This window comes from Urocampus carinirostris, chromosome 7, assembly GCF_059441175.1.
Source record: "Urocampus carinirostris isolate Australia breed hairy pipefish chromosome 7, RoL_Ucar_1.0, whole genome shotgun sequence".
Lineage (NCBI taxonomy): Eukaryota > Metazoa > Chordata > Actinopteri > Syngnathiformes > Syngnathidae > Urocampus > Urocampus carinirostris.
This window is the reverse complement of record NC_142355.1, coordinates 1,981,107-2,006,230: the sequence shown is the minus strand read 5'-3', so window position 1 is coordinate 2,006,230 and position 25,124 is coordinate 1,981,107. Positions and strand designations below refer to the sequence as shown.

Here is a 25,124-nt window from a genome sequence, read left to right as displayed (position 1 = left end):
CCATATTTTTTTCCAAACTTGTTTATTTATGTAGTTTAACATGTTATATTGCACATGTGTTTCGTTGTATTATATATATTGTTAATTAACATTTTGTCGTAAGCAGGGTTGGGTTGGGTAACTTTAACTGGATTACTTTCAATTACTTTTGGATTACTCCAATACCAAATATGCTAATAAAAGACAAAAGGAACTAAATATGAATAAAATGACTTAGTTTTGTGAAGGCTTAAGGAGTAACGGAATACATGGAACGGCAAAAATGATGTTGGCAAGCTGTTTGGGTTTATTTTCATTTTGTTTCAGTCGCATTTTATGTTCGTTTTGCCAGAGATCAAAGAGATCAAAGCAGGAGAGAAAGCTTACCACGTGTTGTGAGTCATCATTTTATTCATATTTAGTTTCTTTTGTCTTTTATTAGCATATTTGGTATTGGAGTAATCCAAAGTAATTGAAAGTAATCAAATTAAAGTAACCCTACCCAACCCTGGTCGTGAGATACTGAGTTGCTCGACATGAATGAGGTTTAGTATAACAGAAGTTCAAAATGAAGTAGCTTGGACGTTCACTGTAGAAGAAAAAATACATGCAAATAGAATTTAGTAGAATTTTCTTATTCAAATTATTTATTCATTGTCTGCATTCAATTATTGTTGATAATATACTGATTAAAGGGATAACCACATACCTTTTTTCATGTTCTCCTTTTATACTTACTTTTTTCTTAACTTCTTTTTACAACATCATAATTCGTAATATAATGCATCAAAGCAAGTGAGCCGTCTGAGAGCCGGCTCTCTTTAATGAGTTGAGCCGAAAAAGCCGGTCCTCTAAAAAGAGACGGACTTCCTTTCACTACACAACTACGACATGAAATCCGAGGCGGCAGACGCATGCGCACAGTAGCATCAAAGTCAAGTCAAGTGATTTTTATTTGTGACGCCCTAAATCACGAAGAGTCTCAAAGGGCTTCACAGATTATTACACTATATTACACAGACTATTTTTCAGCCAACGAGAAGAGTAGGTTATTCATATGCTATGGAGTAGAAGTGAGTTTTAAGCTTAGATTTAAACATTTCCACTGAGGTTGCAGATCGGATCTCAGGGGGAAGAGCATTCCACAGCACCGGTGCCCGGATGGAGAACACCGAGATGAAGGCTACCGCGGCGAACTCGTTTGACTTGATTGATTTGCCATTTCATGATAGTCGGTGTATGCGGTATGGTAGCCATAATTGACAAATTTGCGTTTTTCCGTACAGATTTTAGTATTCTCTTTCCCCTGATTCCCCACGATTTACTTAAGATTTAAAAGTTGTATGTAAATGGACATGCAAGATTAAAAATGACAAATGTAAAACGTAGATATATTTGCAAATCTGCAAAATAAATGTTTCACACCAGATGTCTTCTTGTATTGGTACTGGATATATTTAAATTTTTTTCCTTTTACAGTGAACGTCCAAGCGACTTCATTTTTTAACTTTTTTTTATAATAAACCTCATTCATGTCGAGCAACTCAGTGTCTCACAACAAAATGTTTATTAACAATATATATGATATAAGGAAACACATGTACAATATAACATGTTAAACTACATAAATAAACATGTTTGGTAAAAAAAAAAAGATTTTTTTGTATTTTGTAAGGGAAAATACGACAGTTTGTAAGGGCATGGAGCACACTAAATTTAGGGGACCCATAGATCTCTGTTGGGACCCATAGATTTTTGAGTATGCGAGTCCCCGGGACCCATCTCTTTTCACAGCTCAAATGAACACTGCCTTTTCATCAAAAATATAATAGAAAAATGTGGAAATAATATGGTTCCACTTCACAATAGTGTCTTACATCTTGTTGATTCTTAGAAAATATTTTCAGCTTTTTAGCTTTAAGTTTGAAGCCTTGAATGAGACAATATGTTTATAAAAGTAGAATAGAAATATAAAAGTTCTTGAGGGGCCTATACTTTCCCTAGGCACTGGATATTTTAAAACATGTACTTTTACCAGAGAAACCTTACTTGCTGAACCTAGACAATCAACACTGCTAAGTGGGAGGAAAATAAAACTTCCTCAGTAGCAACTTCTGTGCAGAATTTCAATTGTTCAAATACAGTGGAACCTCGGTTCTCGACCATAATCTGTTCCAGAACCCTGTTCAAAAACCGATTTGTTCAATCACCATAATCATTTTTCTCATTAAAAATAATGTAATTCGTTTTAATCCGTTCCAACACCCTGAATGTTTACCTTGAATGTTTAACGTAAACATAAAGCTAACCCAGGCTAATCGTACGTTTGCGTTATTGTTATCTTCCGTACGAAAGATGACGCTAACATGAACGTGTAAAAATAAAAATAAAAAAGGATAAAGAAAAGAATTATGAATAGGATTTCTTACCTTTGTGGTGGTCAGCAGAAGGCGCAGGCTAGATCAGACACTCGCACACCTCCTTCATATTTTGCTATTATTTCTTTCTTAAATGCAATAGTTGTACGCACTACTTTTCTTTTTTCACCTGTAGCAACTTTGCCGCTTGCACTGACTTTCTTCGGAGGCATAATTAGGGGCTAAAACACTTCCTACACCTATATTAAAAGCGAAAGCAAAACGAAGCACGTCCGCACGCGATAACAGTTGGTCACGAGGGGTGGGGGGCGATCTACACGATGCACACCTGTACGCCGCTCAGCATGGCACCCTAGCGTACGCACCGATTTTTTGACCGAACAGCGAAGCAAGAATTTCTCGACATTTTGGGTCGGACTCCGATTTGTTCCAACTGAGAGGCGTTCGAAAACCGAGGTTCCACTGTACACAAAATAAAGTTTCTTCTGATTAGCATATGTATAAGTAGATATTGAAGGTATTCGTGTTTTCGTCTGTAGTTCTGAGCAGGTTTATCTTTGAGACAGCGGTTTCGTTTCCAAATGCCGCTTCAGTTTTGACAGCGTAATGCTTTTGGGCTTCCAGCACCTCGCTGCACAAAACACAAAGGTTTTTGTATTCCTTCGTTTTACAGATAATACAATTTGTGTCTCATACAGTTTTCGCTGTATCTACATTTCACCAACACGCTCAACATATATAAACAAACTTTACCCATCTTTTTTGTGTCGTGAAGTGGCTTGTGTAAATTTGCATTCGAAAGGCATTATGAAATGAAATGATCTGCATTTATACAGCGCTTTTCAAGTCAATGACTTCCCAAAGCGCTTTACAATGTGCTTCACATTTCCCAATAGCGGCCGTGATCTGTGCAGCCATGTAAGGCGCTAACCTGCTTATTGGGGGAATTAGGGGTTCAGTGTCTTACCCAAGGACACTTCGACATGTAACACGGACGAGCCGGGATTCGATCTACAAGTCCAGGTACAAGTCCAAGAAGATTTTTGGAAATGAAAATCGAATAAGGAAGCCCATCACCAAATACTGTTCGGGAGTGTAATTGATCTTTAGGCTTTTTCTTTTCTTCTTAGATTTATTTTGCAGAGGCAAAAGCCTGTGACCTAATCAGTGTTCATTTTAGCTGTGAAAAGTGATGGGTCCCGGGGACTCGCATGCTCAAAAATCTATGGGTCCCAACAGGGTTTTATGGGTCCCCAAAATTTAGTTTTATCGAGGTTGAAATCGTTAAATCGGCGACAAATATATAATATAAATCTATATATTCATTCACTTTTAATCATCAAATTATTAATTCATTTTCTGCATCAAATTATTGTTGGTAATATACCGATTAAAGCGATAACCACAAACCTGTCTTTTTTTATTTTCTCCTTTTATACTTCCTTTTTTTCTTAACCTCTTTATACAACATAATTCGCAATATCAATCATCAAAGCAAGTGAGCCGTTTGAGAGCCGGCTCTTTTTAATGAGTTGAGCCAAAAAAGCCGGTTCTCTAAAAAAAGACGGACTTCCTTTCACGACACAACGAGATCTCGTTGGCCGAGATCGGCGTGCAGACGAAAACTCGAACCGCGAGACCAAAACAACAATGGCGGATCTACCTGACGAAAAGTTTGGAGTGCAGTAAATCTTTGTTAAAAAAAAGTAATCGGGTCATAATGACAATTTTGTGGCAAAAAGGTTGCGTCCCGGGGACGCATGTTGACTTGACACTATGCGTCCCCAGCAAAAATGATGCGTCTAGGACGCAGGGACGCGGGCAAACGGGAACACTGCCCAATTAAAATGGTGCCAACGAGTTGAGAAACATTTAGTGAAGGTGCTCAAAGGGACTATCTCGAGGATGCTGCTGGCGATTTTCGGCGCACAACGAATATTGTTATTCAGGAATGAAAATCCCTTAAGGAGAAATTCACCGTTTTGAAGTAAAAACGGGTGACCTATCTGAATAGTGTAGATCCGAAGAGAAAATGTTTTTGAGGTGGGGAGGGGAATATTGTGAGATTCCCCATAGTGAATTCGGCGTTTGAGGTGGTGTGCTTGAATTAAAATCAATGTAGTTCGCACAGGAAGGAGTACTTTATTTATTTGTGTGTTACTATCATTACATTTTATCTCAATGTCACACTATTTTTCTTTGCGGTACCAGAGACGAATATTAGAGAATAGAGACAAAGTAGAGAAAAATTAATCTCATCTCATCTCATTAGCTGCACCGCTTATCCTCAGTAGTGTCGCGGGGGTGCTGGAGCCCATCCCAGCAATCATCGGGCAGTGGGCAGGGGACACCCTGAACTGGTTGCCAGCCAATCACAGGGCACACAGGGACAGACAACTCACTCGCTCATTCACACCTAGGGACAATTTGGACCGCCCAATTCACCTGAAATGCATGTTCTTGGAATGTGGGAGGAAACTGGAGTGCCCGGAGGAAACCCACGCAAGCACGGGGAGAACATACAAACGCCGCACATGAAGTCCGGTAGCTGGAATTGAACCCACACAGGAGGTTCCCAAGACCTTAGAACTGTGCCTGCACACGCGCTAACCACTGCTCCGCCGTGCAAGTGTTTAACAGTATGCTTTTAAATAAAGTTGTAATACTGCAAAGTAATCCTTATTTTTACTAAATGTACCAGTAATTCTTTTACATCGTATTTTTCTGTTACTGTACCTGAATACAATTACCGTATTTTCCGCACTGTAAGGCGCACCTAAAAGCCTTTATTTTATTCAAAAGCTGACCATGCGCCTTATAATACAGTGCGTCTTATATATGGATCAACATTAAGTCGCAAAGTCTTGCAACTAAGGCAAGCAGCCGCCGACTCAATTTTCCCCCCGCACAGGAAGTCTGGAGCTGGATTCGAACCCACGCAGGAGGTTCCCATGACTTGAACTGTGCCGCACATGCGCTAACCACTGCGCCACCGTGCTGCCCCTGAGAAAAATTGTTTACCGATTTATGATTAAAAATAAGGGGTGCGTGTTATACACAAATAAATACGGTATTTCCTATACACCTTCCTCAGCTTTTAAGCCGTGACTCATTCTCATGTCTAGTTATTGGAAGTCTGTGGCCATGGTTTCTTCTTCTGTGCACTGTTGAACGTGCGTTGAATGAGTTTGCTGAGCTTTGTAATGGTAGATGCTAGGCAGCCAATTAGAGAGATGGATTTATGGATTCTGGGATCTGTGGCCTATGTGGATTCTGGGATTTGTGTCCCGTCTCTTGCTTTTAGCTGGTGTGTGTGCATCTTTCGCTGGAGGCAGGCATCTTTTTGCAGCACACATGCAACTTTTTTGGCATTTTTGAAATTCTCTTAGATTATTTTTACATTTTTAAATGAATGTTTTCCAACCCAACGATGCTCTGAGGACACAAAGTACAAAGCCCAAAGTATCGGGGTTTACAGATTTTAATCAGCATTTGCATTCCCCCAAAAAGCCAAATACAGACAGTTAATCTGCATTTTCATTCTGTAATTTTTAATATGCTGAAAAGACAAGGACCACAAATCATCGCTGTAATCACAAGTGTTTTTGTGGGGGTTCCCAGAGTCAAACTCCCTTAGTTAAAAAGTTGAAACATTTACAGACACTCACCTACTTAAAAACATTTGTGTAACGGACAACGGTACGAACAACTTTTACGGGATGTTGCACTAAGTTAGATTTAGTTTTTGTGCACCTTTTTCCCAGTACTGGTGTCAGGTTCAACCCAACACTTGTAACAAAAACCTGCATACAAAAAGACACAGAGAATTGTGTATAGTTTTACTTGCAAGGAAAGTGACAGGAAGGCTGCTTCATTCAACCCTCCTCTAACTCTGAAGCAGTCTTCTCTCTGCCTGCCATTTATTTAGAAAGGAACGCCCTGGTTACAATGTGGTTTCAACACTAAGGGGAAGGGGTGGGTTGAAGGTTAAATGTTCCAGTTGAAACCAGTTCTTGCACAAGTCAAGTCAAGTCAAGTCAAATTTATTTATATAGCCCTTAATCACAAAAATGTCTCAAAGGACTGCACAGGATTACAGTTACAAAATTACACAATTACCTGATCTTAAACCAGCATGCGGGCAAGGAAAAACTCAAAAACCTCAGTGTGAGGAGAAAAGAGAAACCTTGAGAAAAGGACCTCACATGTGGTAATCCCCCTTCCAGGATTGACCAGGGTGAATTACAATTAGCATTACTGTACACAACTTGTTATTTGAAATGTGACTGATTAACTCCTTTCACGCTATCTTTAGGAAAGAACCTTGGCCTGCGGGTCAAATCTGAAACTGATTCACACCTTTAGTTCTCTCTAGGGTGCAGTGGAAAACTTTTGCTTGTGAGAACATCCTACTTTGTAAGCACACTATTTCAAGCAAACGTATAACACACATAAATTATAGTAAAGTTGAATAACTTATGTACATTATTCCAACAACAGGACAGTCCCGTAGTTTTTTTTTCCGCCGCTACTGGTATGTGGCACTGTGAGAGATCATCCATCATCATCTTCAGCGCGCTAAGAAGTTTGACATTTTTATTCTTTAATATCACCCTCATCCATTAAATATGTTTGGTGTAAAGTGTAAAGAAGAGGCGAGCCGTGTCATTTGAAATAAAAAATCGAATAAGGAAGCTTGATGAAAATGGTTGGATCGCTTTTTTTCGGCCACTTTTTACCACGGAGGAGGAAGTAGCTTAACTCTTGAAGCCCATCTTCAAATAGTAAGTTAATCTTTACTTTATTTATCTTTATAGAGAATATTATTTTATTATATGTTTATTTTCCAGTACAAAACAATACAGGTTACTTATACAAGCCTTAAGCCTGTATTCATTTATTAAATACTCTAATATACAGTGTTACCAATAAACAGATTATATTTACAGGCTACAGCATTTATTTAATAAATACAAGTGCTGTAGTTTTTAACTAAAAACTGCTGTACTGTCAAATTTTGATTTTGAAAATAATCTTTCTGCGATATTGTATTTGAATCTACTTTTTACTTCAGATGATATTTTGTCGCCATGTTTTTGGGAAAACAACAATGTGGCGTTCCTTTACAATGTTGAAAAGTCCAACTTTGTGAGCAATAGAAAGCATCTTCTTTTGCCTTTTGGTGTTTTGTCGGTCCAGAGGATTTTGTCGACATGAGGCTTTTATAAAAACTCTAAATTGAAAAACATTTGCACATACATAATGTAGCTGTTTTACTTGGGTGTACAACTAAGACCGCAGTGTTATTGACACAGAGGCAGACACAGGCAGAAAATGGGCACAGTGACGGTTTAGCCTATCAGAATGCAGAACACAATGCACTATAAAAATCCCTGAAGTATAGATACCGCGATACAGAAAGGGATTACTGTATTAGCTTACCATTCACATTGCTGTCTTTACGCCACTGTGCAGAGAAGTAAATGTTGGACCGAAGCCATTTGTACCGCAGTCAGTGCTTTGGCCATTCATTCATTCATTTATTGCTTTTATGTGACTGTGAATGAGCGTGAAGTGGCCTACAGGCTTTGCATTTTGTACATTTTTAGTAAATATCAAAATGTCTCTAATTCTTATATCAGCTCATTACCTACAAAGCCTTTGTTAGGGTTGAAATCAGTCAAGCAGGTCTCATTACATGCCAACATCATGGGGCTCTGATCTCTACCGTGTCTGTTCTGGGTCAGGACCTATCAGCTCTGATGGAACATCAAATTGTGATGATAGATTATGATGGAGTCCTTGTCCGACCTCTGAAGCTAGTCACAGCTTGCACTTGTACAGACTTAACAAAATATACAGTACATATTTTAAAGGGAGCAAGTGTAGACTGGAATGGCCATTCTTCTTAATGTGCATATTGAGTACTCGTAGCAATCAACTCAGCCAAAGGGAAGTGGTACTTACTCCTTGCACATGAAAATACACTATGCATTTTCATTAATTTTCCTGCTTGTAGCGTTTTATAAAAATAACAACGCTGCCATTTCGACGGTCCAATATGTGAGCTTTTCTTTTGTGTGAGTAAGAATTTTACTGCATTTGTGCAGTAAACACCGGCACTACATTGTATAGACAATACATAGATTCACACGCAAATGCTAGCTTTCAGGGTTCCCGTTAATAACGGGGCTACAACTTATGAATATTTGAATAGTCGACTAGTCACCAACTATAGAAACAATCAGTTTAATAACCGGATGATTTTTTTTTAAATTTAGCATGCCGTTTTTTTAATTGTGTGGATATTTATAAAAAACAGCAGAAAAATGCGTACAATGATAAATATGTCTTTGGTTGAACATACTATGGATTCTGACAAAAAAATACCACAGTGCTCGGTCACTAAAGACAAATAAATGATCAAAACTTTGTCAGTTTTTTTAGGGACAGATAAATCAATAATAAATAACATCAAGTTAAACATTTCTTATCTCATTAAACCAATAATAGGCTCATTAATAGCAGTAGAACAGTAAGTAAAACATCCATCCATACATTAGCTACACTGTTTATCCTCAGTAGGGTCGCAGGCGCGCTGAAGCCCATCCCAGCTATCTTCGGGCAGTGGGCAGGGGACACCCTGAACTGGTTGCCAGCCAATCACAGGGCACACAGGGACAGACATGTCACTCGTTCATTCACACCTAGGGACAATTTGGACCGGCCAATTCACCTGAAATGCATGATTTTGGAATGTGGAAGTGCCCGGAGGAAACCCACGCAAGCACGGGGAGAACATGCAAACTCCACACAGGCGGTTCGATCTCATGACCTCAGAACTGTGCCGCACATGCGCTAACCACTGCGCCGCTGTGCTGCCCCGTAAATAAAACAAGTACTCGAATTTGGTTTGGACTAATCGAAACAATTAGCGAAGGCTGTTTGACTAAGAGGCGGCAGTAGCTCAGGAGGTAGAGCGCTCGTCTTGGGGTCAAGGGATCCCAGTTCGAATCCCGGCTCGTCCGTGTTACATGTGGAAGTGTCCTTGGGTAAGACACTGAACCCCTAATACCCCCAATAAGCAGGTTAGCGCCTTACATGGCTGCAAGGCCGCTATTGGGAAATGTGGAGCACATTGTAAAGCGCTTTGGGATGTCATTGACTTGAAAAGCGCTATATTAATGCAAATCATTTCATTTCATTTCATTTCATTTCATTTCATAGTGCAAAAGTCGTGGGGCACTGAAGGAGAGTTTTAGTATGCATACTTTATGTTTACGCCGTCATTTCTATAGGTAACCCACGAGACAAAGATGCTATCCTGCATTAAAGACTCAGCAGACATTCTTATCACGTAAGATGCCTCACTATTTTGTCTGGCTACAACGGTCGACAATGGAATTCATTGTTGACTATTTTTGTATTCAATTTTTTTCAACAACGTTAAGTAATTGTTGCTGGCCACAGTCCATAAAAGTTTCAAGCATGAGCACTGCTCCACATCTAACATGTCAGCATGCAGATTTAAGTGTTATTGATGACCTTTTTAAAGCAAAGCAATACAAAACACTGAGCTCCTGTACTGTTAAATGTTATAATGTGATGATCAAGAAAGAATTTGCAAAATAACAATGCAACTGGTGAAGGACTCCTTGCTTTTACGTGACATTTTACGGCAGGGGTCAGGAACCTTTTTGACTCAAAGAGCCATAAAAGCCAAATATATTAACTTTATTTTGGGAAAGAGCCACACCATATATTATGAGACAAATTTACTAAATTGCTAAACCTGCCCCCCAGACAAAAGCTTCAGCACATTTATTTTTGATGATTTGATTAAAATAATGCCAGAGCCCGTGTCCCAAAATCAACAAACATACCACTTTAAACTTGTCTCTTTCTTGTAATTACTCAAGATTGGTTAAACTCATTTTGACCCTTTTTTTTCCAAACATATTGGTTTCAAAACCAGATGCAACCAGTTATTTTGTAAAAACGTCACAACATTCTGCAAACAGGGAGCCTGATATGCGCGGACGGCGTAGGGCGAGAGATGGGAGGGTGTGCTTGCACTTTTTGCATAGCTCCACCCATCCCTCCCACTCACCCAATCAAATAACTTTGAGTTCTATTCCGGTGTTTTGGCGTATTTACAGTTTGTTCTGTGGATTCATCATAAGGTATCTGAACACTGAACACAGATTATATAGTGAGCTTTTATATAAAAGATTCTTTAGCGTTGTACAGCCAAAATGAGTTTGTCTTTTTTTTGTTTTTTTGGGCTATGACACCTTGACCGTAAATTGTAGTGGAAAAACATGCCCTATATATTCTGCGAAGTACTACTTTTTAATTCAGCTTTGGTTTGGCTTTGCGTGTATCTTAACAGGATTAATGGCTCAAGTTTTGAACGAGATGGAGAAAATTTGCATGCAATCAAATTTGTCTCTGAGCCACAGGTACTCATGGAAAGAGCCATATATAGCTCGCGAGCCATAGGTTCCCAACCCCTGCTTTACGGTAACCTCCAAGGAGCTAACCCGTGTGTATGACACTAAATAATCTGCTAATTTCATTGATTGAAGTGTTTTTGCAGAAGTAACAGAAGATGAGACAGTTTGAGTCTAAAAAGTGCAGATCATATATAGAGTAGCACGGGAGATATTCATTTGTACAACTGTCCCTCCTGATTGAGTGGCTATATTTTTCTGGGTTCCACGTTTTTGACGTAGGCGTTGCTGCAGTAACCTAATACCTGGTAAACGAATATGTGCTGAGAACATTTGTTATTTGGCCAGAAATTACCCCCACAGACTACTCCACCCACCCTTTTACCCCCTTTTTTCAAGCTAATTTATTTCCTTTGTATGATGTGCACCCCTATTTTTTGATAAACAAACAAAAATCAGCCTACAATTTGACTTTTTCTCAGCTCAAACTTTGCGTGTTGGATGCAACGGGAATTAAACCCGGGTCGTGGTGGTGAAAGCACCAAGTCATAACCACTGGACCACCATTGATATAGATGACTTATGAAAAGGCACACTCTATTATCACACTATTTTTATTCTCGGTACTCGAGACAAATGTTAGTTTTGTTTGTGGAATTCACATGTTACAATGTCAATAAATTATATTTTCTATTCTACGCATTGCACATACAGCCATGCTTAAAACTATTTATAAGCAATGTAAACTATGAACACAATACCAAGATAACATTTAAAATGTATTTATTTTTTATACACCATCAGATACACGAAAGGAATGTTTCCCTTGCACTTTTTTCTGCGTTTATTTTCTATCTTTCAGGACGACTTTCTGTTTTATCCATTCCCAATTGTTTCATCTCTGGTACCCTGACTAAAAATAGTGTTATGCTTTTATCAGCATGCATTTTCCTCTGTTGGTTTGAAGGGGCAGTAAGCACAGATTTCCTTATCCCCAGCCCCTTTCATCAAGCTCTTCAAACGAGATTCCGAAACATTCCCAGGACTGCCTTATTTATATTTCATGATTACTAAATGGCCACTCAACGACAGCCCATAATTTATCAAATTCGAATATATGCATCATAGTTGGTTTAAGTATGATAAAAATCACTACGTCCTAGGAAGTGTTCCTATTTTTCTTCACTGAGTAGGCTACCCTTAAGTTAAGATCCTCCATTATAGAACTGCAACCAGTCCTACCTAAATTGGGCGTCCATCAGCCAGTGTCTCCATCTTAATAATTTAATTGAATATTTATTATTTAGCAATACTCTATGGTTCTAAACTTTTCATGGACTGTTGATCTAAAACAAGCCCAGGAGCCATTTCTTCTCTATCTCATAGGGCCGGGACATAGATTATTCATGCGTATGAATCCATCCGGGATACATGGTCGAATGCACATGCAGGGAACACATACAGACGTATAAACTTCCTTTATGTAATATGTATGCAACTGCTGCACATCTGTGGTGCACATGGAGGCTTAAGTAGTATGCAATGTGAAAAGTGTTAGATCTCTTTTTTATGTGTTATCCAATTGCCTTGAAAACTGATGATAAAGTCACACACATGTCCTGTTAACATCCACGATGTATCAGGACACCAGAAACTCCATCAAAGACTGCAAAATTGTTTTTCTTCAAAGTGTAGAAAATGGGAAGACCGTCAAATTGCTTCGAGGTTAAACTCACACATGCCGGACAACTATTTGGCGAAAAACGTCTTTACTCTAGCCCTGTTATTTGGCTCAAACATCTTCTGATTATTAGATGAACACAATAGCTGTTTCCAACCGGTATACCGACGAGATAATAGAAAAAAAAATCACATTTGAATCAGGCTCAATACTGAGTTTGCTTTGCTGATAGTATTTTACTAAAACATGTGTTTCTGTCGGGAAAATAGCAAGGTAGAGTCAAAATTGTGTCATACGACACGTTCTAATACTTAAACAGTGTTCTCGTTTCCCCGCGTCCCTGCGTCCTGGACTTTTCGGCCAAAATGGACTAAATTATATTCCTGGTTACGATATGAGGAGGATGATTATGGATTGGACCCTGAGAAAGCATTACAACTGACAGCAAACAATACAAAATTTGTATTGTTTGTATTGCATCCATTATCTGACAGCAAACCACGAAGAATATATGAACTGAATAATCTGAAGTGATAACGGGTTTGTATTACTAATTAACTGTGATGATTAAAACTGCATGAATATATAGACTAATATAATTATTTCAGCAATATCATTTTGTATAATGTACAATATTGTTGCCAACTGAAAAATCTTGAAGTGATAACTGATTTGTATTACCAATAAACTGTGATGATTAAAACTGAATGAATATATAGATTTATATTATATATTTGTCACCGATTTACAATTTCAACCCAGATAACACTAAGCTTTGGGGGAGCCATAGATCTCTGTTGGGACCCATAGATCTTTGAGCATGCAAGTCCCCGGGACCCATCACTTTTCACAGGTCAAATGAACACTGCTTAAATAATGTGTTCAATTTGCTTCAACCAATGCTATATGGTGCTGATAGAGACACTAACTGGGACACACCACACACTTTTTATTAAGTCTTTTTGTACTTTATTATAATTTAACAAAAATTCACACTGTCAACACTTTTAGCATTTTGTATTTATTTTCAGATTTTTGCTTGAGATTAAATTAATTTAAAAATGAATTCACCTCACATGTGACTATCACAACCAGAGAAACAAAGGTGTTCTTGTGACATTTTTTGTTCTTTTAGTGCAGGGGTCGGGAACAAATTTGATTGCAAGCAAATTTTCTCCATTTCGTTCAAAACTTGAGCCATTAATCCTGTTCAGATACACGCAAGGCCAAACCAAAGCTGAATCGTAGTGCAGTACTTTGCAGAATATATAGGGCACGTTTTCACTGCAATTTACAGCCGAGGGGTCACAAAAAAAAAACTAGTTTTTGCTGTACAACGCTAAAGAATCCTTTACATAAAAGCTCACTATATAATCTGTGTTCAGTGTTCAGATACTTTATGATGAATCCACAGAACAAACTGTAAATACGCCAAAACACCGGAAGAAAATTTAAAGTTATTTGATTGGTTGAGTGGGAGGGATGGGTGTAGCTATGCAAAAAGTGCAAGCACTCCCTCCCATCTCTCGCCCTACTCCGTCTGCGACAAAGGTAAGCACATCAGGCTCCCTGTTCTCAGAATGTTGTGACGTTTTTACCAAATAACTGCTTGCATCTGGTTTTGAAATCAATATGTATGAAAAAAAAGGGTCAAAATGAGTTTAACCGATCTTGAGTCATTGCAAGAAAGAGACTAGTTTAAAGTGGTATGTTTGTTGATTTTGGGACACAGGCTCTGGCGTTATTCTCTTTTCATAATTTTTATCAAATCATCAAAAATAAATGTGCTGAAGACTAAGCTTTTGTCTGGGGCGCGGGTTTAGCAATTTAGTAAATTTGTCTCATAATATATGGTGTGGCTCTTTCCCAAAATAGAATTAATATATTTTGCTTTTATGGCTCTTTGAGTCAAAAAGGTTCCCGACCCCTGTTTTAATGCCTTCGCCTACCATGTCACTTCTATGTTTGATTCAACCTTTTACAGACAGACATTCTAATGGGAATGACCTTTTATCTACAACATGCTATAGAACATGCCAGATAACTCTGTTCAAACACAATCTATTGTCTGTCTTTTCAAGCGAAGCCTTTAATTATATTGCATAAGTACTGACATAAAAGTCTGCCAGTTTCAAAGGAAATGCAGGCTATTTTGCGCTTCTTTTTTGCTAAGCTGTGCTCTCTCTCTGTGTGTTGAGCCTTCTTCCTTTATCCTTGCCCGCTTTGCTCTCGGGTCCCGGTGATTGTAGATAATTTCTTGTGATTTCTAACTTCTGTAATGACTTTGTGGCCAAGTGCCACTACTGGGAGCTAATTAATTGCTAGTTTGTGGCCTGTAAGACGAACAAAAGCTGTACAGTTAGCCTTTTTTAATGTAGCTCTTTCTGTGCCAAAGGTCTTTGTTGTGTATGTAGTCGGGTTGCAGTCGGATTCAGAGACAGGCACGGACGGTACAGTCATAGAGTGTCTTCAACTTCTTCTTCGGTAGTTCTCTAGCACAAGTACAAGGCTGCGCATAAGTATACAGTGACACCGCAGGAAGGGGAGTGTATTACACGACACCACATATTCCCTTTTTGTTAGCATAGGACACAACAGTAGCATTAATCTAAAATACGCAATAACTCTTCGGTAAGTATGAGCTTGTAGAAAACATACATTTCAATATTCATTACCAGATTAGAGGTAAATATTTATCAGAGGTAAGCAATAACGTAAGGAACTATACTGTCAATATCGGTAAGCAAAAGTGTGTAAACCTTGTAAACTTAAGCAGACTGTATGAAGATCACATCATAAACAAACATGACAATTTTTTTAACAATGAACATTCATCATGTCTTTTTTTTTTTTTTTTTTTTTTTTTTTTTTTTACATCATCACATCTTTTCTGTATTTTTTTTTTTTTTTTTTTTTAAGTCACATAATCTTGAAGCCATGCAGGAGCATGTCGTATTCTCGGTGCACTAGGAGAGGGATGTGTTGAGGGCACAGTTTCGGTTTCGGGTGGCTCAGCAACTTGGTCGCTTGGCAGGAGGCAAGCATCATTATCAGGAGGCTGTGGCGCTGAAACAGCAGCACAGGTGGAAGAATGGGCAAGGTGGAAAGCATTCCACACCTTTCCATCAGACAGCAGATAAGTGGCTGGACCCTTTTGAGCTACCACTGTCAGTGGCTTGGTGAACCTTGAGTGTCCTTTCGCAATGATTCCAGGTTTGCGGATGCGAACCGCAGAGCCAATCTGGAAGCTGGGTGATTTTGCACCGCGACGTTTGTCGGTGTATCGTTTGGACTTCCGTTGTTTGTTTTGTATGTTTTGTAGCATGTTGCCTTTGTCAGCAGTGGGACGCATGGAGTGAAGACCTGTGATGTGAAGCTTTGTATTCAGTGGTCTACCATGCAACAGTTCAGCGGGGGATACTGAAGTCACAGCATGTGGTGTGGCTCTGTAAGTCTGTAAAAACTCAGTGAAGAAGGCTTTCAGTGGTTTACCTTCGATGTTGGCTGTTTGTAGACAGTCCTTGAAGACTCTGTTGAAACGCTCAATTTCACCGTTGGCTTGGGGGTAGTACACAGAGCTGCGACGGTGCGTGATGTTCCTGTCACTAAGGAATGCTTCAAACTCGGTCGACACGAACTGAGGGCCATTGTCAGTAACAATTTCCTGTGGATTACCTTCTCTGCTAAACACAATGGAAAGAAAAGTCATAACAGAGGCAGAAGTAACATTTGAGCAGAAGGCAATCTCAGGCCATCGGCTGTAATAGTCAATGAGGGTGATGGCGAAGCGGCAATCAGCAGGCGCAGAGTGAATAGGACCAACAATGTCCACAGCAACCTTTTCCCAGGCAGCAGTTGGGGTAGGCACAGGCTGTAATGGTGCAGTAAGTGTGGTTGCGGTTTTATCATGCTGCAAGCAGGTGGTGCATGATTTGATGGCGAGCTCAACGTGAGAATCCATTCCAGGCCACCAGTACAAGTCTCTCAGTCTTTGTTTTGTGCGAACTATCCCTTGGTGTGAAGCATGAGCAAGTTGGATCATTTTTTCCTGTAGCTGTTGTGGTATCACAACACGATGAGTGCCACGCACAATGGCACTGTTCTGCAAGGCAAGCTCATTTCGCACACGGAAGTATGGCACGATGAGGGGGTCAAGGCCTTTTGCAGTACGAGGCCATCCCTTCTGCATGTAGTGTCGCACCTTCTGTAGCACTGGACATTCCTCACATGCACTGGAGAGCTCATCAGCAGTGAATGCAGCAAAATCAGGAGACACAGCAGCCACCATCTCCATGATGCCATCATTTTCCAGTTTCGTCAGCTCCTCCGACACCTTGTCATGCACGGCATATGGGAGTCTGCGTAGCTTTTGCTGGACTGGAGGGACGTCTGCACTCACTTTAAATTTGTGTAGAAAACCTGTAGCAACGCCTAGAGCATTTGTAGTGTTGACAGTGTAACTCATCTCCGATGCGGCAGGTGTTGCAATCTGCCCATCTTGTATGTGGAGGCGAAGTGCAGTGAACAGGTCCATTCCCAGTAGTGGAGTACCGTCAGGAACTATGTAGAAGTCAGTATGTGCACTCTGGTTGCAGTATGTAGCAGTAAGTTGAAGACAGCCCAACACTGGAATTGGCTTCTTCATGTAGGTCACCAGACGCACAGTAGGCTTTGAGAGAGGCAAGTGCATGAATGACTGTCTGTAAATTCTCTCTGGCAGAATTGAAACTGCTGAACCAGTGTCCACAAGCAGGTCAGTAGTAATTGACTGTTCATCATTCGCATGGAGAGCAACTGTACACGTAAGGCGCTTTGGGACTGCAGCTGTAGGGGCTACATGACACACAGTAAGTTCTGGGACAGTAACTTCTCTTACTGATCGAGTAGGAATTGCGCTGCGGCACACTTTACTAAAATGTCCAATTTTTCCACATTGGTTGCATTTTGCATTTTTAGCAGGGCATTTGGGGTCATTTGCTAGATGAGAGTTGGATCCACAACGGTAGCAGGTTTTGTGTTGATTCCTTTTATCTCTCGAGCGCTGTGTATGTGTACTGCTCTGATTCCTTTTATCTCTTTGTTGCACAAACTTCACAGGAGTGTCGGACACGTGCACATGAGTAATAGCATTAGCTTCTGAAATAGCAGATTCGACTTGTGTAGCAATAGCGATCGCTTTGTCAAGCTTTAAGTCCGTTTCCAGCAGCAAGCGCTCTCTGATTCTCGAAGAGGACATCTTCTCAATGAATTGATCCCTGATCATATCATCAGCAAACGTGCCAAAGTCACAGTTAGCAATTAATTCCCTCAATGCGGCAATGAACTGAGCAGTGGTCTCGCCCGGTCTTTGAGCACGCTGACGGAACTTGGTACGCTGAGCAACGACATTAATCTTCGGTACAAAGAAAATTTCTAGCGCATCACAGGCGGATTTGTAAGAAGTGCCAGTGTCAGGAAGGGAAAGAAAAATTCTCTGCCCTTCTGTGCCTAAACAGTGCAGCAGTAGTGCGCGCTTTCGTTTGTCCGGCATTTCGTTAGCAGTCAATGCTAGCAGGTAATTTTCGAACATCTGAATCCACGTGGAGTACAACATCGTAGGCTCACCCGGGGTTTCAAGCAAAGCAGGGGGTTGTGAGATTCCGATCCAAGTCATCCTCGTCGCCAATATGTTGTGTATGTAGTCGGGTTGCAGTCGGATTCAGAGACAGGCACGGACGGTACAGTCATAGAGTGTCTTCAACTTCTTCTTCGGTAGTTCTCTAGCACAAGTACAAGGCTGCGCATAAGTATACAGTGACACCGCAGGAAGGGGAGTGTATTACACGACACCACAGTCTTTTCTTCTTTTTTCCCATATAAAGTCAAACATACTCCTCAGATTCATCCTTTTTGAAACGCCCAAATAAAATAAAAGAGAACATCAGCGTAGTTAAGATAATTTCTGTTGTAATATTAAGAGTCGAACTGTTGCAATTAGATAACGTAATTATTGTTGTTGTTGCAAAGCGGACATGGTAGGGGACACCATGAGAACGTTAAAGGGTGTAGATCAGGGGTGGCGAACAAGTTTGACTCAAAGAGCCGAAATTCTTAACTGTGAGAGTCAAAGAGCCATACCACGCACTGGCCTGCCATGACAGACAAACACACACAAACACACACTATTAAAAACATATTATTTCCCATAACACACTCCTGTTCTTACAATACAACAAATATTGTTCTTGTGTTGATTTCAAGGTTTTCTTAGTTTGAACAATTTTATTGACACTATTCACAGCAAATAAACAATGTGAGGTTTGAACAATTTTTCTCGACAATTTTAACAGCAATTAAGCATATTCACAATTTCGTTATATATGACAATGTGACATTTTAACAATTTTTTACGACATTTTTAACAGCAATTAAACACACAATATCATAATATATCCCAACAATATGAGTTTTTATCGACACTTTTAACAGCAATTAAATACATTTCCAATTTCATCATATCATATTCTAACAATATAAGGTTTGAACAATTTTTATTGACACTTTTAACAGCAGTTAACCAATGTGTAAAGAGAAATACTATTGTGCAAGGGCATAGCTCTGTCTTCTCAAGTGGGATTCCATCCCACCCTCCCAAGCAGCATCCTTCCATGCAAACCCACTATTAGCAATAATCACTAGAATATAATAGAATAGAATAGATTAGAACAGAATAGAAAAGAATAGAATATACCTTTATTGTCATTGTTACAAAATGGGTTAACATATTGTGACAACGAAATTGGGCATGACACTCCAGTTTCACACATTCACAGTGAGGTAAAGATAAAGGAACAGAGAAGATAAGGTAATAAAACAAGGAGGATAAGGCTATAGTTATAATTTACATGATATTTACACAAGAAATGTCGGCATGTAGGATGTTACATACAGTTGGTATCGTAATACAGGGTGTTGCAATTTACAATTTACTGTAACTGGAATTTCAGCCAACACCCATGATTTTGCACCTGACTCATACCATATCATATTGCAATTATTCACTCATAAAATGTACAGTACACTTGGGGTATTGTCAATTCTTATTCACCACGAGAATTGGGTTTTGTGGCACAAGGATATTATAACCAATTATTGGGACTTTTCCACTAACGTGACAAATGATTGGCTACAAAGCAATAACACACATGAACTACTGTACATTACAATAGCTAATTAAAAGAAAGATGAGCTACTCAAGTAAAAATTAGGCAAGGCAAGTTTATTTGTATAGCTCAATTCATACACAAGGCAATTTTTTTAATGCTTTACAGAAATGCCAATGAGACACACAATTACAGTTAAAACATAGAAGAAAAGACATTGAAAATTTAAAATGTGGTTTTTAAAATGCATTAAAACCACTGATAAAACATAATAAAATCAATGAATTAAAATAAAGTAAAAGTGAAGAGTGCAGATAGAACCCTTTCAGTTGTATGGACAGTTGAACAGAGCTGTTTTCAGCCTGGACTTAAACACCGTCAGAGTAGACGCCTATCTGACATCATCAGGATGACTATTCCAGAGTTTAGCTGCATGGAACTGAAACGCAGCTTCTCCCTGTTTAGTCCTGGCTCTGGGCACCAGCTGAAGGCCTGTCCCTGAGGTTCTCAGGGTCGGAGATGGTTCATATGGGACCAACATGTCACAGATGTACTTTGGTGCTAGACCATGAAGAGACTTATACACCAGCAGAGCTGTTTTAAATTCTATTCTCTGAGCGACAATTCTATTCTCAGAGACCTGAGCACAAATTAAGGTTTACAACTTTATGGTCTGCATTTATATAGCGCTTTTCAAGTCAATGAAGACCTCCCAAAACACTTTACAATGTGCTTCACACTTACCTATTCACACACCAATAGCTGCCATGCAAGGTGCCTACCTGCTTATTGGGGGCATTAGGGATTCAGTGTCTTGCCCAAGGACACTTCGACATATAACACGGAGGAGCCGGGAATTGAACCTAGATCCCAAGACGAGCGCTCTACCTGCTGAGCTAATGCCGCCCCTTTACTGCAATTGCTTTATTACCTGTATTTCGGGTTAGCGCTAGCTGGACGTGTATTCTCTATCTCACTTTTGATCTTGTCGACCAGAGATTTTTCCTGGTCTGAATACACCTTTAGTTTATGGGATCACAAACAAATTCACATAACAGGCTATTTAACTCCAGCACTTTTTGTCGTTAATGTCCTTTGTGCTGGTGTGCATATATCTGTCTTTCTAAAGCAGTATTCAGAGACTCAGAATCAGTCCTCTGACTGTCCCCATGCTTGATAAATCTCATCGCAGGCGTTTTTGGAATTTCCTTTAGCTAAATGATGCAAAAATAACTCAAAAGCAATAATGAAACTTGACGAAAACAATTAATTTGTTGGAAAAAGCTTTTTATAAAAACATCATGAACATGGGAGAGTCTAAACCTGACCCTTATTAAAGGCATATTTGATCTGTTGCTTTGCCATCTCTTTGCTTGTGCGTCTCTGCGGGGTGCTTTTAATTGATGAAGGCCAGCTTTACACTTTTTATGCTTACTTTACTGCAGGCTTCAGTGAGTTTAACTAAAAGAATGCCGAACCCCCCTCATGAATGCATGCGCTCACAAAGTTGCTCCTCCACAGAGCCTGATTATGTTGCCAGCCCTTTGAGACTTGTGTATCATTGACTGTAAATGTGTGCTCTTTATTGTATAACCTGCAAAGTCTTTGTTTTGATGCTCAGAAATTTCTAATGGATATCTTCTGCTTCACATATTCACTTTTTCTCTTTTCACTATTAATGTTACCCCTATATTATTCTCTTTCGAAATTAAGGCAAAATCTCATTAAAAACTTTTCACTAAAATAGAAAACGTATATACACATTAAAAATCAAAAATCCCTTTTACTGACTTCTTTTTTGGTTTTCAGTTCTGCAAAATATTTTCTTCTGTAGGATTCAATGTTTTTTTTCACATCTGTATTTTCTCGTTGGAAGAAAAAGGAATTTAGAATTGCAGATTGTGTTGCATTGTTTAAACGCATTTTTGATTCAAATGTAGATATATATATACATGGGGCAGTGCGGCGCAGTGGTTAGCGTGTGGGCGGCACAGTTGTAAGGTCTTGGGAACCTCCTGTGTGGGTTCAAATTTAGCTACCGGACTTCCTGTGCGGAGTTTGTATGTTCTCCCCGTGCTCTCCAGTTTCCTCCCACATTCCAAAGACATGCATTTCAGGTGGATTGGCCGGTCCAAATTGTCCCTAGGTGTGAATGAGCGAGCAAATTGTCTGTTCCTGTGTGCCCTGCGATTGGCTGGCAACCAGTTAAGGGTGTCCCCTGCCCACTGCCCGATGATTGCTGATATGGGCTCCAGCACCCCCGCGACCCTACTGAGGATAAGCGGTGCAGCTAATGAGATGATATATACACAGGAGCCATATCCCCCTAGTGGGAGGTGGCTAGAGTCAAGAACACATTCTGACTCTTTCTGGGAGACTGATACAGGGGATTCCAGCCCCTCGCCCAACCCAACTGATGTGTTGGGAGTCATTAGGTGACCAAACCCCCCAATTCCAACCCCTAATGCCGAGCGCCAAGCAGGGAGGCAATGAGTACCAATGTTGTAAGTCTTAGGTATGACTTGGTCGAGGCTTGAACCAGCAACCTCCCAGTCTCGGGGCGGGCGCCCTACCCCCAAGCCACAGAAACTCAATTACTGTGTATCAAAATATATGGATACCCATCTGAGAAGACCAATTGAGGCTTCACAATGCATCGGGCGGTATGAAGAACTTTGTAAAATATTTAATATTCCCTGCTTTGATGGGATTCATTGCATCATTTTTACTTTTGCTTCAACTCAGATTGTATATAAATAGCCTTCCTATTAGTAAAAGATGATGGCTCGAACCTTAAGAGATGTAAAACACAAGGGAAGATTTATTCTATTCTATTATCTTAACAAAATGACTACTGTAAAATTCGGTCGCGGGGGTGCTGGAGCCCATCCCAGCTGTCTTCGGGCAGTGGACAGGGGACACCCTGAACTGGTTGCCGGCCAGTCGCAGGACAATTCGCTCACTCATTCCCTTCTAGGGACCGGCCAATTAACCAGACATGCATGTTTTTGGAATGCGTGAGAAAACCGGAGAACCCGGGGAGAACATGCAAACTCGGCACTGGAAGGTTCGATCTCATGACCTCAGAACTGTGCAGCACACGCTAAACACTGCTCCGCCGTGCTGCCCGCGATATATATATTTTATTATTATTATTTTGTAATCGATTTCAGGGCAGCACGGCGGCGCAGTGGTTAGCGCTTGTGCGGCACAGTTCATGTCATGGGAACCTGTCGTGGGTTCAAATCCAGCTCCAGACTTTCTGTGCGGAGTTTGTATGTTCTCCCCGTGCTTGCGTGGGTTTCCTCCGGGCACTCCGGTTTCCTCCCACATTCCAAAGACATGCATTTCAGGTGAATTGGCCCGGTCCAAATTGTCCCTAGGTATGAATGAGCGAATGAATTGTCTGTCCCTGTGTGCCCTGCGATTGGCTGGCAACCAGTTCAGGGTGTCCCCTGCCCACTGCCCGATGATTGCTGGGATGGGCTCCAGCCCCCCCGCGACCCTACTGAGGATAAGCGGTACGGCTAATGAGATGAGATGAGATGAGAATCGATTTCAGTGTTGCTGATATGGTCATTGCCCGAGGGACATTTTCTGTTTTGGCCCCACATTTTCATTTAGGTACTTCCCTCATAAGAATTGCCTGTTATTTAAACAAGTGATGGCAACATGCAAGAAAAAGCACACTCTTGCACATTTTTGCAATTGGAGCTTGTTATGCAATAGGTCACTAATGGCTGGAAGGCCTAAATCACTTGGCAGCAGGCAAAGCTTCTTACTCTTTAGGGCAATGAAGCTGGCCATCCGTGTAACCATTTCCAGCATAGCAACACAGCACTCTCCCCTGGTCAGTGCGACACTCATTATTGTACACTCCGTGGTGTCAGATCCCGGCTTAAAGGCCACGTTTCCCATTCCTGCCCATTAAGCAGAGTAAAATGTCCCTGAAAATGCCCTAACTGATTTAAAACACTGAAGTCACAGCATAAACGTGTGCCTTGTTGCGGTATAATCGGTGTAATGCCTTTTGGTTTGCTTGTTATTTTGTTTTCAGAGAGCCAGCTGCTTCCAGGGAATAACTTCACCACAGAGTGCAACATCCCTGGGAATTTCATGTGTGGAGATGGCAAATGTGTCCCAGGAGGGTGGCAATGTGATGGATTGCCTGATTGCTTTGATAAGAGTGATGAGAAAGGCTGCCGTAAGTTAACTTCATTTCATCTGAACTTTCTTTTATTGTAGCCCTATTTATTGTTACTATTATTATTATTAGGATTATTATGGTTACTATGATTATTATAATTATTATTATTATTTGGTTAATTTGCTTATCCAAATTGTCCTTAGGTGTGAATGAGAGAGTGAATCGTTTGTCTTTGTGTGCCCTGCGACTGGCTGGCAACCAGTTCAGGGTGTCCCCTGCCCACTGCCTGAAGATAGCTGGGATGCGCTCCAGCATCCCCGTGACCCTACTGAGGATAAGCGGTGCAGATAATGGATGGATGGAATTTGTCCATGCTGGAGTTTTTCACAATTGTTTGTTTTTGCGACGACGACCACGTAGTGAGCCTTCAGTTCAGCTGGCACGGTGTTCTGAAACCAGTAGGCAGCACCTTTATCGGCTGCTATTGGTGTGTGAGTGTGTGTGTGTGTGTGTTATTGGGTAAGTGTGAAGCACATTGTAAAGCGCTTTGGGAAGTCTTCATTGACCTGAAAAGTGCTATATAAATGCAGACCATATTATTATTGTTATTATTATTATCATTGTTATTATTTTGATTATTATGAAAACATAAAAAACAGCATATGATTTTGGTTGCCCAGGGGGTCCAAGGTTTTCCATTGCTAGAAATTCATACATTTGGAATTGTTTCCTTTTTTTAAGTAAACAAATTGTGTGTGTGTGTGTGCGCGTGCGCGTGCGTGCGTGCGTGCGTGTGTGTGCGTGTTTGTGTGTGTGTGTGTGTGTGTGTGTGTGTGTGTGTGTGTGTGTGTGTGTGTGTGTGTGTGTGTGTGTGTGTGTGTGTGTGTGTGAGAGAGATTACACCAGATGTTTTGGGGACTGTCCAATTGACCGAACATTTCATTTTGTTCCATGTAAGCACTCCTGGATGATATCAAACTTTTCTTACAAATAATTACTATATGTCCGTGTTCTATTTTACCTTTGTGCATTTAAAGACACTGAAAATGAAGAACCATAAATTCTCACATGAACACATGACTACATATTTCAAGCATACACAGGGATATGTTTGTATTCTTTTAAATCCCTCATCTGAAAATAATCCTGACCTTCTCGCTTACACCCTGAGTCAGAGACGTACGTTATTGATTGATTTTTCACCTTCTCTAGTGTTGAGCAAAGCCAGGAAAATCTTTAAAATCCTATTTTACTCAACCTTGTCCCCTCACTCTCTCAACAGCACGCTTCTCTATCATGCATGTCCACCAAAAAGTCCGAGCCTACCAATGCCAAACAAGTTAT

At 40.3% G+C, this 25,124-nt stretch overlaps 1 protein-coding gene across 1 annotated transcript in view; it reads left to right on the top strand.

Moving 5' to 3' along the window:
• ldlrad3 (low density lipoprotein receptor class A domain containing 3) overlaps nucleotides 1-25,124 on the top strand; it is a 67,505-nt gene that overhangs the window by 944 nt on the left and 41,437 nt on the right. The window contains exon 2 of the mRNA XM_088339527.1: nucleotides 23,691-23,837. Within this exon, the coding sequence (XP_088195653.1) occupies nucleotides 23,691-23,837 (147 nt within the window). The remainder of the gene's footprint in view (nucleotides 1-23,690; nucleotides 23,838-25,124) is intronic.